The sequence below is a fragment of the Myotis nattereri genome (assembly GCF_964212035.1).
Source record: "Myotis nattereri genome assembly, chromosome: 10".
NCBI classification, from domain to species: domain Eukaryota; kingdom Metazoa; phylum Chordata; class Mammalia; order Chiroptera; family Vespertilionidae; genus Myotis; species Myotis nattereri.
In genome coordinates, this window is record NC_138085.1 from 74,376,746 (window position 1) to 74,394,245 (window position 17,500).

The window sequence follows — 17,500 nt, forward strand, 5'->3', positions numbered from 1 at the left end:
GCAGCGGTCGCGGCCGGAAGCGGTCTCGTCGGCCCTGCGGCGCCGGAGCCCTGACGCACGGAGCTCAAGAGCGAGAACGGGAGAGAAAGGGGCAGACATGGCGGCTCCGCTCGGCTCCTGCTGAGGAGGGCGAAGCCGGTGGAGGGCTGAGCCGACTGCTTGGATCGCTGCTCCCGCCGCTCGCCACTTGCCTTCTCACGTCGACTTCGCGTCCCGCGCCCTCCTGTCGCCTGTCCTCGCCTGCGCTCCGCTGCGTCCGGGCGGGCTCGTCTCCCGGCCCGGCTCCCCGGGCCCTGACGCCCGGCCGGCGGGCCGCCTTCCACGGCTCCCCGGGCGCGGCGGGCGCGCTTGGACCCGTCCTGCTGGCCGGACCATGGTGAACACCCGGAAGAGCTCTCTGCGCCTTCTCGGGTCCAAGTCGCCTGGGCCCGGGCCTGGAGCCGGAGCCGAGCCTGGGGCGACCGGAGGCAGCAGCCATTTCATCTCCTCTCGGACCCGCTCCTCCAAGACCCGCGCTGCCAGCTGCCCCGCCGCCAAGGCCGGGGGAAGCGGCGGCGGCGTCGCTGCGGACGAGGCCCGGGTAAGCGATCGGCCCGCGTCCCGAGGCTGCGGGGCGGCCCGGCGCCCGGGCTTTGTCTGCCGGGCTGGGCAGGAAGCCTCCGGCGGAGCCCTCCCGGCGGCCGGAGCCCGGGCGTCGCGGGCACGGGGCGGATGGCACCGGCTGGGCAGGGCCGCGACAGCGCTGCCGGCCCGTGTCTTTTGTGTCGAGAACCGCCCTGGAGCCCGCGGGGAGGCTTCGGGGGGCCTGCGGGGGGCTGGCGGGCGGTCTGCTTTCCGTGCCCTTGTCCCGCCTTAGAGGAGAACCAACTCGCGGGGAGCGGGAGCGGGAGCCGGGCCGGCGTCCCGGGTGGCGGGGCCGGAGGAGAAGTGAAAGTTTGCGGCGGTGGCCAAGCTCGCGGGGTGTCAGCTCCTGCCGGTTCCGGCCCCCGCTCCCGCTCCCGCTCCGGCCGTTTGCGGGCTGGCGAGCGAGCGCCCGGAGAGCTCCCGGTGCCGCCGGGCGGGCGGGGATGCTGAGAAAAGTTTGCGGCGGCTCCGACACCAACTTCCAAAACAAAACCCACGCCGCCGCCCCTCCCGGCGGGAGAGGTCGGACGGGGTCCCGGAGCTGGAGGGTCCGCCAGCCGCGGACCCAGGTTGGAGTTAGGGACCCGGGGGGGCTTTGGGGTTCGACAGGGGGCCCGCCCGCCCCGAGTTGCCCGGCGGGCGTCCCCGGAGCGGGCGGCCCCGTGGAGGTCTGCGTGTTTTTGTTCCCGGGATAGTTACCACCAAAGGCGAGTGAACGCCGTCAGGGTCACTGTTGCAAGAGCGATCATTCGAAGAAGGCCGTTGATGTAGCCTTTTTTTTTTTTAAGTGATTGACATTTTAATACAGTGTAAAAACTCGAAGTCAGCGGTGTGTTTGGTCGCTTTAGGGCAATCGGTAAGTTTGTATCTTGAGCCTGGTTGAAGTCAGGAGAGAGTATTGTTTTCGTCCAGAAAGAGGTTCATTTACCCAGGGTAATTGGGCTGGAAATTGCTGTTCGTTTGAAATGTGCCTTTAAATCCGCCCCATTTTGTTACTGTTACGGGAGGAAAGCAATATTTTATTTTTTTCCTGCAGGACTCTACAAGATTATGGCTTATGTGTGCTTTCTCTCTGTATCTCCGTGACTTTTTCTCTGTATCTCACTCTACCTCTCTGGCACTAATCAGAAATAAGCTGAGGTAAATACAACACATCTTACTGTGTAATTTTGAAGTATATTTACTATATCTTTGAAAATACATTTGGCTTTTATTTTGCAAAAACCTGGAAAACATTTTCAAAATTGTCTTAAGTAGACTATTCGGGAGCTGACGGATCTCTTAGGTTGAAATAAAGCCAAATCTGAAAGTTGTGCAAACTATTCAGAGTAATTATTCTGGAAAACTAGGCTTTCTGTAGAAAGTACTCCAAACATGTACCAGCTTACTGACTTACTGAAGCTAACATATTTTAAAAGGAAAATAAATTAAAGAAAGGTCTGCCTTCTACACTTCAGGGCAAATAAAATACTTAAAGTATGAGCATTTAATTGTATAATGCTATATGAGTGCCCAGTCTGTTAGAACTGTGTCTAAGTTCATCTGATGCAATTAGCTCGTCTGTCGCTGTTCAGTTTGTGGTCCCATTTTTGAATTCATGGATATCATGCTGTCCTTACCCCCTGAGGAATGAGGTGAGGTAATTTGTCAAGCAGCTGTTATGGAGATGTTAAAAGGCAAGCAATCAATAATCTAATGTAGAAATGAATATTGGGTAGCTTTTAAATTGCTAGAATGAAACATATTGAAGCTCTTTCTAGAAGGATGCTAATGCAACTTTGTTTCAAGGATCCTTTTAAAATGTTTTAAAGACCATAAATAACAGGCTACTGAAGATTTACTTGGAAACTTTGTTTTTCAGTTTTAAGAAGATTTGTATTCTGGCCAGTGGTAGATGATGGAATGATCTAATTACTTTCTCTGAGAAATTTTTAATAATTCTCTATCTTGATTAGTCCTTCAGAAGACGATAAGTTGTAATTCTAATTGTCCAAGTTTATGGGTTATATTTTAGGGGAGCAGGCTGTATACCTTTTGTATATTTCTGAAGTGGATTGATTTGGGTCTGGGAAGCTCTTCCTCTCAAATTGGTTTTATGTTACAAGAGTTTAGCATTCCCGGTTCACCCTTCTGGTGGTACTTAAAGCACCCTCTATGTGTGTGGGGGCTAAAGCCTTGCTGGTGCCTGCAAAGACTTACTAGTATTTGATGGGAAATGGAGTTGCTCGCACTGTATTTATTCTTCTTTAGGAGATTTATAATTGAGGAGGTTCCCCTTTCTCTACTTTTGTGTTATTTCTTCACTTTACACTTGATGCTGATTTCCCCCCCTCTTCCTTTTCTTCTCTTTAGATTGTTTTATCCACTCTGTCTAGAGACATTTCATTTGATTTAAAAAGGCATTGGACCATGAGCTATGCCTATAGTTTTGCTTTAACCCCAAGTATGTGTAGGATGGGGAAATAAACATGATACGTTCCATAGGTTATTGGAAGGATTTTCTTGTGCCCACACTTCTTAAATGTCAGATTGATTTGTGTTTTGCAGTTACCTGTAATTACTTCTATGTACTTGGCTTTTTTTGGTTTGTTCATTTAACGTGTATTAAGTTTGACCTCTTTTAGGTCAGTTAATCTGACCATCAGTAATTAGCATTTATTTGCTCCACCTCAGAGTCACTCTCGGCAAACAAACTGCGACTGTATTCGCAGAGTTGGAAAGCAGTCTTTGAAAAATATTTCATCTCTTTCATCGTTCTGTCAGGTTTGTTTGCAGGTGCTTTTGGCTTTGTCACTAGTTTTTTGTACTTTTTGAGATGGTCATTGACTCTGAGTCCACATGTTAGCTGAGAGGATGAAAATATTTTGAGTAATTTTATAAGTAAGCTTGCTTCATTTTACTTTTATTTAAAAAACTCTGTGGGTCCTTCTTTATTATCACTCTACAATTATTCTTTACCACCTGTACTTATTCTTTTCCAGCACTCATACATTTGCCAACATAACACAAGCAGAGTGGTTGAAGTTGGGGATTAACATGGAAAGGAAGCCTGAGAGGGACATGTAATGTTTACTTTTCCTTATGTCAGATTCACGTGGAGCACCGTATAGGTGCTATTAATATGTTAAGCAGTGTCCTCTGTCACCATTTTGAACCATAGTAGCACTGGAGTTCATAGGAGTTTGAATACTATATACACTCACAGTTTTTTTAGGTCATGGGTGAAACAACACCTGTAGAAGTGAATGCCTATTAATTCCTAAATTATTTTTCCTGGCAGTCTTTTAACCATCCTTTGATATGTCCTTGATTGTATGTCTCTCAAACACATAATCATAGATAAACCAGTAACCTCTGGAAACCAGCTAGACAGGTGGTGGGATTACAGCTTGTTATGAGAACTCATGAGCCCAACCACTGTCAGCACCTGAGTAGAGTGATCTTGTCTCTTCAAGGAGTCCCTTCAGAGAAGTGCTGCATGACTTTGAATTGTATACTTAGCATTTCTTTTTGGATATACACAATGAAGTTTCATTACTCAGTGTGTTACTGAATTGATTTCTTGATATTTGGGTTTTTAGTTTTGTACTAGGAATGTTTTATATTTCTTTTTTTTTTTAAATATATTTTATTGATTTTTTACAGAGAGGAAGGGAGAGAGATAGAGAGTTAGAAACATCGATGAGAGAGAAACATCGATCAGCTGCCTCCTGCACATCTCCCACTGGGGATATGCCCGCAACCCAGGTACATGCCCTTGACCGGAATCGAACCTGGGACCTTTCAGTCCCCAGGCCGACGCTCTATCCACTGAGCCAAACCGGTTTCGGCTATATTTCTGTTAATGTCCCTTCACTGGGGGAGGATTTTTGTAAAAAATTGAGTCACTGAGGCTTTTTGGATAAAAAGTTCTATGGAAGCGCAAAGTTAGGGAGAAAACCATACATAAAATGTGTTAACTTTATTTAAATATAAGCTAGAGATTTTTAGAGAGTTAAATATTTTATGTGGCTTATATCAAACAATAGAAAAGACATCACATTAAAGTTAATAGGCTGTAATTTGTGTTATCTTTTATTTTATTTTATTTTATTTTTTGGTGCCCTTGACTGGAATCGAACCTGGGACTCTTCAGTCTGAAGGCCGACGCTCTATCCACTGAGCCAAACCAGTCAGGGCTGTGTTATCTTTTAAATATTTTGAGTATATGTTATAAGATTATAAACTTCAAGTTCTTTTGAACTCTATTTGGTATTTTTTTTTCATTTTTAGATTGTTATTGTAATTTTATCTGCAGGTGGGAAATATATACCTTTGGTTAAACTCCCCCCCCCCCCCCCAGGTTCTTTTATTACAGTAGGCTGTAAGATCCATGAGAGCAGTCTCTGTCTTATTTTCACCCGATTGTTGTATCCCCAGGCTTGGTGCAGCATCTGACACATAGAAGATGCTTAGTAAATATCTGTTAAAAGAATGAATAGCATAGTAAGGAGCGTCTCTTTTGTGAAAATCATGATGATCGAACTTTGAGAATAGAGGATAAATAAAACACAGTTCCTATCTTCAGGACTCTATGCACAGTGAGATATATATATATATATATATATATATATATATATATATATAATGAGAAATTATTATTTTATGTTTTTTGTTGTTTTTTGTTCATCCTCATCTGAGGATATATTTTTAAAAATAATGTTTTTATTGAGTTTAGAGAGAGGAAGGGAGAGGAAGAGAGACACACATCAATGAGAAACATCAATCAGCTGCCTCCTGCACGCCCCCTACTGGGGATCTAGCCCACAACCCGAATGTGCTCTCTGATACTCTTTAAGGACAGGTAGTCTTCCTGGCTGTCCTGGCTCAGCTGGTTGGGTTTGCCCGTTGGATTCCTGGTCTGGGCACAAGTGGGGGTTTTATGGGGGAGGTGTCGTGCAGGAGGCAGCTGATTGATGTTTCACTCTCACATCAGAGTTTCTCTCTCCCTCTCCCTTCCTCTCTCTATAAAAAAAATCAATTAAATAAACGGAGATCGTCATGATCACAGCTGTATCCTGAGTGCCTACAACAGTGCCTGCTAGATATTGTTCAATAGTTTTTGATCGAATGAATGAAAAGTGTGCCTCATTTTAAATTATTTTTATATGAACAATTTTCATTTTACTTATTGCATTTTGCCTGTCTGATCATTTGGTGGTAACCTAATAAGGAGAGGAGAAAATCATGCCAGGGTTTAATGCTGTTTCATTTAATCCATGCAACAACCCTGTAAGACAGGTGAATAGGTACTCCTATTTTACAGCTAAGGAAGTTGAGTTGCTGAAGAGATTAAATGGCCAGTAGAAGGCCAAATAGGTAATATCTAAATCTAGTTCTGGTTCAATGGCCAGTGGAAGCCAAGTAGTAGGGTTAATACCTAAATCTAGTTCTGTCTTCTCCACTTGTATATCACAGTCTCATGTGTATTTGTCACTACTCTGATGCTGTTCAATCAGTGATTTCTACAAATATCTGAAAAAGTGAAGAAGGCAGCTGTTGTATAGTCAGGAAGTACTGTGCATGCTGTGCATAGACAGATTTTTACTAGACTATCTGGAGTTGTGTCTAGGATTGCATTGGGACTGAAAGTGGGAACAGTAGCCTGTAGGGAGATGAAATATAGAACAGCGATTTTCAGTAATTGCTCACTGCTTGATTTCAGGGGGTGGGTGTAGGGAGAAGAGCAGGCATATTGTGAGATCATTTAGCAATATCCTTGCTTCCCAATATTTTAAAAATGGCTTGGGAAAAAAATCCCTATAAAGAGACTTAGTTTGGGGCTTGTGGTCTCCAACAGAGGTGTACTTGTGTTACCATCTTTCCCTCTGCTTGGTGATACTGATTTATTAGTGTGTACATTTTCTTTTATGCTCTGGGAATTATTTATCTCTGGGGTATGCACATGTTTTCCATTTGAGAAAAATGTTCATATTTGAAACATCTTGAAAAGACATTATATAGCATATTTGTGTATGAAGATAGATATTAGTGAATTAAACATCTTTAGCATTATTAGTTTGTGTCTGTATTCTAGGACCCAAATCAGGATCTCTGAAGTGGTGGGGCTTCAGATACTCATAAAATATGTTCTCTAAACTTGCCAGGCAGGTACTTGTGAGGTAATAAAGCCTAACTTTTGGTGGTGGGTCTTGCTTTTTTCCTTTGTTCTTGTATTCAATCAACAAATGTTTATCAGGCAGCTACAATATTAAAATGTAAGTGCCTTGTGGACAAACATTTTAGTCTCTTTGGTTCACTGTTTTAGGGCTGCCATGTTGCACCAGTCAGAGAGGCACCATTCATACTCTAGTCTATGCAAATAACTAGTTGTGCAGTGCATTCCTTGTGTGTTAAATGCTGCAAATAATATCCTCATACAGTGTCCTTTGGGGACTTGGTTTGGGAATTTCTTTGAGATACCCAGGAATGAAGTAGAGTATTCATGTACTTAAAATAAATAAAGCCTTGCCCTTGCCAGTATGACTTAGCGGATGGAGCATTGGCCTGTGGACCAAAGGGTCCCTGGTTCCATTCTGGTCAAGGGCACGGTCAAGGGCACGTACCTTGGTTGCAGGCTCCTCCCGGCCCTGGCCCTGGTCAGGGCTCGTGCAGGAGGCAACCAATCGATGTGTTTCTCTCACACTGATATTTCTCTCTGTCTTTCCCTCTCTTTTCTACTCTCTCTAAAAATCAATGGAGAAATATCCTTGGTGAGGATTAAAAAAAAAAATTGCTCTAGTTTCAACTTCTAGGAGTAGTATATACAGGTCCCTGTATCTTCACACCCTGCCAATATTAGGAATTTTGTATATTTTTAATTGCTCTTCTTTGATTACTAATGAGTATGAACAACTCTTAATGTCCTTAGTATTTTTAAATTTCCTCATTTCTGAAATGCTTATTGATATTTTTTGCCCATTTTTCTATTTTCTGCTGGTTTTGCTATATTTTCTTATTTTCCAAGAGTATTATTTATCAGTGACTTAAAAAAATTTTTTTTAAATTGATTTCAGAGAGGAAGGGAGAAGGAGAGGTAGAGATAGAAACATCAATGATGAGAGAGAATCGTTGATTGGCTGCCTCCTGCACCCGTACACTGGGAATGTACACTGGGGATCCAGTCTGCAACCCGGGCTTGTGCCCTGACCAGGAATGGAACTGTGACCTCCTGGTTCCTAGGTCGAAACTCAACTACTGAGCCACGCCGGCTGGGCAAGATCAGTGACTTTTAACCTTTCTTGTTTCATATTAAGGAATACTGTTTACATTGTGACCTGTACACACATGTAGTTTTCCCTTTTTTATTTAGGTCTTTGATTTATCTTATTGATTCTACTAGACAACCTATCCCTTTGAAGAGTCATTTTATAATGCAATAAATTTCGATATATGTTCTTTTCTGATCTCTTTATTCTTTTGTGTTGGTTATTTTTGTGGCAGTGCCATATTATTTCTATGACTGTGGTTTGATATATGTCTTAATATTCTAAAAGGCAAGTTCCTCCTCTTTCCTTTTTTTTTTTTTATAGCAAAGATGGAGATTATTGAAGAACAAGTACAGACTCCCACGTGGGGAGAGGGAAAGAGTCCCATAGAATGGACTCCCACGTGGGCAGGGGGAAAGGGTCCCCCCTCCTCTTTATTTTCAAAATTGACCTAGATATTCAAGGATCTTTATTTTTTTTTCATGTACATTTCCAATTAAGATCAGAGTTCCTCAAAAGATCCAACTAGAATTTTGATTGAGAATATATTTGAATTCCTAGATTAATTTGCAGAGAATTGCCACCTTTGTAGTAAATTGTCAAAGCAAGGCATATCTCTCATATAACAAACACAGTTTGTGTATTTCTTGTGGAATTTGATGCTTTCTTTGTGACCTAATATAGTATCACAGAAAATGTGTATTTCTGTTAAATGTAGAAAAATATAAATATACTAGAGGCTTGGTGCACAAAATTTGTGCACAGGTAGGGTTCTGAGGTCTGGCCGGTGATCAGGGCCGATTGGGGCCTTTCAGCTGCCAGCCTGGGCCTTCCTTCGTTCCTCGTTGCCCCCTGGTGGTCAACGCACGTCATAGTGAGCGATCGAACTCCTGGTCTCCTGGTTGAACTCCTGAGGGGATAATTTGCATATTAGGCTTTTATATGTAGAGATGATAGGAAACGTTAAGAGATGGAGTATTTAGTATGAGTTTATTGATTATTCAGATAAACTCCTATTTTGTTCCATATTAAGATTCTACTTAACTTTTTTATTGTTCAAATTCTCCTAACATATGTATAAATTAACTTAATTTTAAAATAGTTTCTGATTGTTTTCTTGCTTTATTCTTTGACAAATAGGTTATTGAAGTATATTGCTTACTTTTCTAAACAGTTGGACATTTATTTTCTAATTATCTTTTTGTTATTTACTTATAGTTTAATACCAGTATGTTCAGAGAATTTACTCTATATAATTTGTTGTGATTTATATTTGCTACCCTATTTATGCTTAGTTTTGGTAACTGTTCCATGTATGCTTTATTGTTGTTATTTATTGCTCTTAAGACCTAAACTTCTAGGTTTTTTAAATTCATGTATTTTTAAAATTATATTTCCTCTAACCACATACTTTTTAACATGCTCTTGTAATGTTCCACCTCCCTTTCTGCCCTATATTATCTAAAATTTTCTTTTTTTAAAATTTTCACCAGAGGAGTGAGGATATTTTTTCTATTGATTTTTAGAGAGAGTAGAATGGAAGGGGGAGGGAGGAGAGAGAGAGAGAGAGAGAGAGAGAGAGAGAGAGAGAGAGAGAGAGACACTGATGTGAGAGAGAGACATTGATTGGTTGCCTTCCATATGAGCCCCAACTGGGGGCAGATTATCAATTCTGCAACCCAGGTACGTGCCCTTGACTGAAAATTGAATCCACGACCTTCTGGTTTGTAGGCCGACACTCTAACCACCTAACAACTCTGGTCAGAACTAATATTTTCTGATTAAAAACAATATGTATATTTTTATTGATTTCAGAGAGGAAGAGAGAGGGAGATAGAAACACTGCCTCCTGCACGCCCCACACTGGGGATCCAGCCCGCAACCCAGGCATGTGCCCTGACTGGGAATTGAACCATGACCTCCTGGTTCATAGGTCAGTGCTCAACCATTGAGCCACACTGGCCAGGCTTCTGATTTTTTTAAAAAAATGGTTATAAGTACTTTGCCTTTTCTTTGGAATTTTTTTCAGTAACAATACATTTTACTAAAATACCAATTTGATTATCTATTTTACTGTGTAGCAAAATATTTTACTTTTATTTAAAAATTAAGAAATAAATATTTCAAACAATATGGACGTTCATTAAAAAAAATAAAAAAGGGACGTTCCCCTGCTCCCTTAATTCCTCCAGTTTGTTCTTCCTAGGAATAAACACTGTTAAAACTGGTGTACATCTTTCCAGACTATTGTATTTATATGTGTATATTTTTGACAGAAATGGAATCATACCCTATATACTACTTATGTTAACTAATTTTTTTAAGTTAACTTTGTGTCATGTACATTCTTAAGTATCCATTTTTCTTAATGGCTTTCTAATATTTTGTTGTATCATTGTGTGATCCAGTCATTTGGCTGTTCCCTGTTTGTTACACGGTTAGGTTGCCTCCATACTCTTTTTTTATTTTTTATCCTCACCCAAGGATATGTTTATTGATTTTAGAGCCAGAGAGAAACATTGATCGGTTGCCTCCTGTACCCGCAACCTAGGTATGTGCCCTGACTGGGAATCAAGCCTGCAACCTTTTGGTGTATAGAACCACCTGACCGGGGCGCCTCTGTATTTTTTTTTTTTTAATATATTTTATTGATTTTTCACAGAGAGGAAGGGAGAGAGATAGAGAGCCAGAAACATCGATGAGAGAGAAACACCGATCAGCTGCCTCCTGCACATCTCCCACTAGGGATGTGCCCGCAACCAAGGCACATGCCCTTGACCTGAATTGAACCCGGGACCCTTCAGTCCGCAGGCCGACGCTCCATCCACTGAGCCAAACCGGTTTCGGCAACCTCTGTATTTTTAATATTATAAGTAATGTAGCAGGAAATGACCTTTCTCTTTTAGGTGAAGTGGAATTATTGGATTAAAGATACATGTATTTTAAATTTTTACAGGTTTTACTAAATTGTACTATTAAACAGGCTAAAGCAGCCGGAACCGGTTTGGCTCAGTGGATAGAGCGTCGGCCTGCGGACTGGGGGGTCCCGGGGTCGATTCTGGTCAAGGGCATGTGCCTTGGTTGCGGGCACATCCCCAGTGGGAGATGTGCAGGAGGCGGCTGGTCGATGTTTCTCTCTCATCGATGTTTCTAGCTCTCCGTCTCTCTCCCTTCTTCTCTGTAAGAAATCAATAAAATATATAAAAAAAAAATAAACAAAAAAAAAAATAAACAGGCTAAAGCAGTATGTACCCTACTCCCCAATACTCAAAGCACCTTAAATTTTTATCTTTTGCTGGTTGGTTTAAGGAGTTAGGCTTTAACTTCCTTGAAGGACAGAGACTATCTTATCAAGTATCTTTAGTATCTGACACAATAGGTGCTTAATACATTTTCTTTGTGGAAAGAATGAATCACTGAAGATAATTAATAAACTTATGAAGTTCTATTAATCCTACAAAGCCTTGAAACAAGTATCCTTATTTGAGACTGTATCTATTTATAACTTACACTACCTCACCTGGTTCTTCTAACAATTTTATGAGGTAAATAGTTGAATTACAATGGTATGCTGTAGTATAAGACTGGTGCTGTCAAACTTTTAAGCTTGGCATTTTTCACTGCCCACATTGTGTCTGTCTGTCTGTCTGTCTGTCTGTCTCTCTCACACTCATTTTAACTATGTGATATTTTCAGATTAAAAAAATTACCAGGAAGAAAAATGCATTTTAAATTATAATGGTCTATTTTTATCTTTTTACAATGCCTAAGCTTATTTCTGTGTATTTTTCCCCTTTCCATATTCTTTCATGATGATTGTTTAGAAATATTAAACTAGTAAGCTAGCACTCTTGTGATATTTGAGGAAAATTTAGGACATTGTGTGTCCTTGAGTTTTAGGACTTTGTAGAATAGTATTAGCCCTGAGTAAATAAGTAGCAGTGAGAGTTTTGTTTTCTGCAGTCATGGTAACTGCTGCCTCTGTGCATTCGTTTTACAAATGAAAGCAAAAGAAATTGACTCTACTTGCTAAGCTTTCAACAGGAATACTTATTTTTTTTTTTAAAGGCAGAAAAAAGGCTGTTCTATAAAGGAAATTGGAAAACATTGATTGCACCCATATACTTTCTGATCTAGCCTGGGGGATAGTGTTCCTCATTCTTTTTTCCTGTCTCTCCTAGGATCTTTTTTGCATCAGTTAGCTTTCTCTTTAAAATTTAATTTTATTTTAATCTCTTCTGTGATTCCTTTTCTTCTGTTTACAAGAAACCAGGTCATCTTATCTTTTCCAAAAAGGAAATTCTTCCCTGACTTCTTTGACTTTGTGACCTCCTTAGACTATTTTTTATTGTCTTTCTTAATTCTGAGACTTCCTATAAAACTAACTCTGTAGTCATCATCTATACTTTCTCACCACCCAGTTCTTCATCTAGTGATTTCCAGTCAGCATTTTGCAGAAATTGTCCTATCAGAAGGTACAGTGACTAATTTACTTAGTAGATTACCAATGCACAGGCTTATCAGTTTTCCTCCTGTTTGGTCTTTTTGGAGCAAACTTCCATTCTCCCTGTTTTAATGAGACACTATTTTTCTTTAGTTTATGTGAGATCCTTTCTGCTCATCCCTTTAATGCAGCCATTTTTAAAGATTTTGCTGTTTGCCTTTTTGTTTTTTCATTCTTATATTACCTATGATTCTTCTATTACCATTTCATATCTCTAGTTCTCACTTATTCTTACTCAGAGCTGCATTTCCTACAACCTGATAGACATCTCCCTAGATTTCTGGCTTGAATTCTAAACCTAACTTTCAAAATCAGAATTCAGCATTACACTTCTTCATTAAACATCTGTCCCCTGGCCTCCCCCTACACCCACTAAAAATCAACAACCACTTTTTATAGTTGCCATATGTCTTAATTTGAATAGAGGTTTCACTAATATCTTAGTTATTTTGCTTTCTGGAATCAATTTCTTATTTTCTACTTTTACAATTCTAGATGAGGCCACCATCAAGTCTTGAATTAATTTAGTGGCCTGCTAATTTATTTGTTTCCTTAAGTTTCTCATTTTTTAATGGTATGTTTGGAAATATTCTTTTAGTCTTTACATTAAAGTCCAGGTTCTGGATTTCTGACAAATTCTGATCTGGGCATGAAGCCTTCCCTGAAAACCTATGTAGCATAAAAATCTCCACTGTTTCATTATTCTCAAGGTCTTTTGTCTAATTGTGTGTGATTTGTGGTATAATAGTGGTCAGTATTTGTGGTAGCTGATGAGACTTGAGGATAAAATGATTTTTTCAAATTGGAAAAATTATCTTTTTTAGAAGATTAGAGTTTAGAGAATAAAGTCACTTAGGTTGGATGACTATCTTTTCATTGTACTTTTACTTTCATAGCATTTGACACTGTTACTATAGTACTATCTATTGTTCCTTTGACCATTTACTCCATTACGATGTTCTTATGAAATAAAGTCCACATCATTTATGATGTTTTCCTTCATCTCTACTAGCAGTTCTTATTTTTAGTTTTTGCTTTCAGAGAATTGTATACTTATAGTACTTAATATAATATGTTATCTGTCATCACTATGACTGTTTGTGAACCCAATAAATTGTATATTGACTTCAAATAGGTCTTATTCCATTTTACCACTGCTCCCATGTCTTATATACACAGTAGGTTCTCAATAAACGTTTGTTAAGTGAAATTCTTCCCTTAGTCTGAGATGCCTTTCTTATTCATGGATTGAAATGACTCCGACATAAATTGCTAAATGACTGTGGTTAGATTGCAAAACCTCTCTTAAACTTTTTGGCCTGAAACTAGTAACGCCTTTCCTCAAAGGATTAGGTTATAATTAACTAGCAAAATGCTTTGAAGATGAAAAAGTTAAAGTTGAACCTGTGATTATCCTATTAAAGGTAAGCTGTTAGTATCAGTTTTGTAGGTAAAAGCTTTCCCAAAGCTTGAAGTTACTAAAATGGTGCTGAAGTAATCACTTTGCACATATGTACATCTTGTTCACTTGCTTTACTTAATCTCTAGATTTCTTTAGAGGGAGGGATCTTTTTGTAATGCTATTTATTCTGAGGTTTCTGTCACAGAGCCAAGTAAAGATTGAAACCCTTCCATAAGAGAAGTACTGTAGTTCAGTGCAGCGGTTAGGATGATGTGCCTCATATTATACTTAAAACTGTATTATGTACCAGAGGTCCTCAAACTTTTCTGTACTAAGAATCATTTGGAGGCCCTCGTTAAAAATATCTCACCTCAAGAAATTCTAGTTTAACAGGTTATGTTTCTTCAGTGAGCAATTCAGGTGACTTCTGGTTCAGGTAGTGTGTGGACAGCACTATGAGAGGTGCTTTGAATGGAACTGAAAAAAGCCAGTAGAATATGAGAGACTGACCAGTAAACATTTAAACTCATTTAAACAGATAATCAGAGTTATATAATAACTCAAATTATTTCAAGTTATTATATAATTAAAATATTTTATTAATTTTTCTTTATTTCAATAAGTACTTAAGTACATAGTACTTATTCCCAGGGTATGTTTGTGAAACTTTATTACCTATATATGCTTCATGAAAAAAGAGACTTGATCAAGTAAATTTGTGAAATGTCCTATACTATCTTTCATACTTGGAGATTTACACTGCATATTAACATATTAAAAACTTTTAGAAGCCTTGCAGCCGAAAACCTTTTACCTCATTGATTCTGAAATTTATCATCATTAGCCTTCCTTTGTTTCCCCTAATAATTTCCCTTTCCCCCTCCATAATAATTCCTATTAATAATTTATTGAACAAATTTGGGGAAATCTTGCTTTTTATTTTTTTTTTGCTTGCTGTTGTGTGGAATTAAAAAGAAATAGGATGCTTACCTGGCAGGGCAGATACCATGATCACGAAGGTGGTTTTCCCAGGGTGAGGCTTATTCACTGCACTCCGGATGTGCTGACCCCTGCGATTTCCCCAAATGTGGGAAACTCGATTGCATAATTTGTGCTAGTGGGGGACTGTGTTCGAGCTCTCCCCTGAAAAAATAAAAATAAAAAAAGAGGGTCATTTTTTTAAAAAAGTTAAAGAACTTAAAATCTTGCTGTTAGTATCAGTTTAAAAATATTTTTAAAAATATTATATTTTTATTGGTTTCAGAGAGGAAGGGAGAGAGAGAGATAGAAACATCTATGATGAGAATCATTGATCGGCTGCCTCCTGCACGCCCCCTATTGGGGATCAAGCCCGCAACCTGGGCATGTGCCCTTGGGACCCTTCAGTCTGATGCTCTATCCACTGAGCCAAACCAGCCAGGGCTGTTAGAATCAGTTTTGAATACATATTGCTAATTGAATATAATTAATTGCCAAAATGTATTGTAAAGTTGCAGCTAGTAGAGGGGAAATGTCAATTAGGTTAGATTCTTCAGATAAGATTCAGGGTAGAGATGGGTCTTAAAGAGTGAGTGGTGGGATTTGATTAGAAGGAGTAATGCTGGCTTGGATATCTAAATTGTTAAAGTAGTTTTATAGGTATCAGTTTTTGTGTTCATAAATATGCCTTAACTTAGAGCAGATGACATTGCTTCCTTACCCAGTGCTTGTTGAACATGTTATAGCATTGCTTTTCAAATCCTAATGTGCATAAGAATCATCTGGGGATCTTGCCAAAATTGGTTTCTGATTGGAGTGAAGCACATTTGGAGTGACAGAGGTAGTCTATTGAGGATAGTTTGGAAGTAGCTAACCAGTTTTTCTTGGGAACTTAAACTGATAAGTTGTGATGCATGTTACACAACTAACATGTTTATTATTCTTAAATAGTCACTCTGATGTTTGAATTTTTAATTGTTTTTCTCTTTGTGCCTTTTAATATGTGTGTGGTCTTGTGGCTTTAAAACTGTCTCATTGTAAATGTATTAAATCACAAAATTAGAAATTGTTTTTTCTGTGAAAAAATTTTTAGTAAGTGAATTCATTCTATTGGCTGTAGTTGGGTACCTTTAAATAAACATTGTATTCCTTATGTTTGTTTGCTAGTGGCTGTATTTTTACTAATTATTTGAGTAATATAGTTGTCTTGCTTTGGGATAATATGATACAAAAGCCTGCATTTATGAAATGGATAGTTTATATATATATTTTAAAGAGAAACTTTTAGCATAAAAGGAGACCAAACTCAAATATCTTTAATGGTACCATATTGAAAATGATCATATGTTCCTTTGAAATACTGATCTAAAATGTCAGGTGATAAAGTATATGATCTAAATTTCTCCAAAGGAAAGATCCATCCCTCCACTCTCTTTTCCGTCCGCCTAGTATCCAAGGAATTGCATGGTGATGAGGAGAGCTGCTGTGCAGGTAGTGACTTTCCTGTAGTTTGAAGATATGCAGCTGGGGAGGCAGTAATGGAAATATGGTAGATGGAGCTTTCAAATTAATTGAAAGGGAACATAAAAAATAAATACATTGCCCGGCCCAGTTTTTGCACATCACCCCATTCACCAGGAAGTTGTTGGTTAGATTCCTGGTCAGGGCACGAGCCTGGGTTTTGGACTTGATCCCCAGTAGGGGCATGCAGGAGGCAGCTGATCGATCTTTCTTTCTCATCCATGTTTCTCTCTCTCTCTCCCTCTCCCTCCTCTCTTTGAAATCAATAAAAACATATTAAAAATAAATGAATAAGTAAATAAATGTGTTCAAGATGTTGGAAATGAGGTTTCTCTCTGAGAAGGGCTTAGAAACAGAAAAGGGAAAGTCTAGAAACTTAAGGTGTGGAATTAGAATTAGAAGCATTAGTGTACACACATTTGTTATTTATGCACAGATAAAGAAATAGGTATAGATGAGTGTGTGTGTGTGTGTGTGTGTGTGTGTGTACATTTTTTTCGTATATTTTTTAGCGCTCTCTGCTAAGAGGACTCAATAGCATTGAAACCCCCAGTAACAGTGAGTGCACCTATTGCCCAGATGTTGGTTTCTAGGTACCATCCTGATTGAAAGGAACCAGGGCTCCTTGCAGAAATAGCTAATTCTGGGGTCAGGGAGGGAAAGTACAAGATTAGAGATTTCTTTTGTGCCAGAAATAAGGAAATATTCAAAATGATGGGGACATGTCAAAAGGATACAGGAATCACTTTTAAAGGGGTCCAAATGGCCAAAACTTTTATAAATTGAGTAACAAAATAAATAGAATAATGGGTTATAACTCCTAGAACAATATAGAATCCATAGTGCCTATTGATATAAATACATGAGTAAATGAATTGGGCGAAGTGGGGTTGGGAAAACTCTTTTTTTTTATATATATACTTTATTGATTTTTTACAGAGAGGAAGGGAGAAGGATAGAGAGTTAGAAACATTGACGAGAGAGAAACATTGATCAGCTGCCTCCTGCACACCCCCCACTGGGGATGTGCCCGCAACCATGGTACATGCCCTTGACTGGAACCGAACCTGGGACCCCTCAGCCCACAGGCCGACGCTCTATCCACTAAGCCAAACTGGCCAGGGCTGGGGAAAGCTCTTTAAAGTAGAATGCCAACTAAAAAATTGTAGAAGGAATGATGGGATTAGATAATCATTGTCATACTGGTATTGAAGAAAGGCAAAA

The 17,500-nt window shown here is 39.5% G+C and overlaps 1 protein-coding gene across 1 annotated transcript in view; it reads left to right on the forward strand.

Annotated features, from left to right (window-relative positions):
• ATAD2B (ATPase family AAA domain containing 2B) overlaps window positions 1-17,500 on the forward strand; it is a 118,055-nt gene continuing 100,555 nt past the window's right edge. The window contains exon 1 of the mRNA XM_081101490.1: window positions 1-580. Coding sequence (XP_080957616.1) covers window positions 374-580 — 207 coding nt within the window. The 5' untranslated portion in view covers window positions 1-373. The remainder of the gene's footprint in view (window positions 581-17,500) is intronic.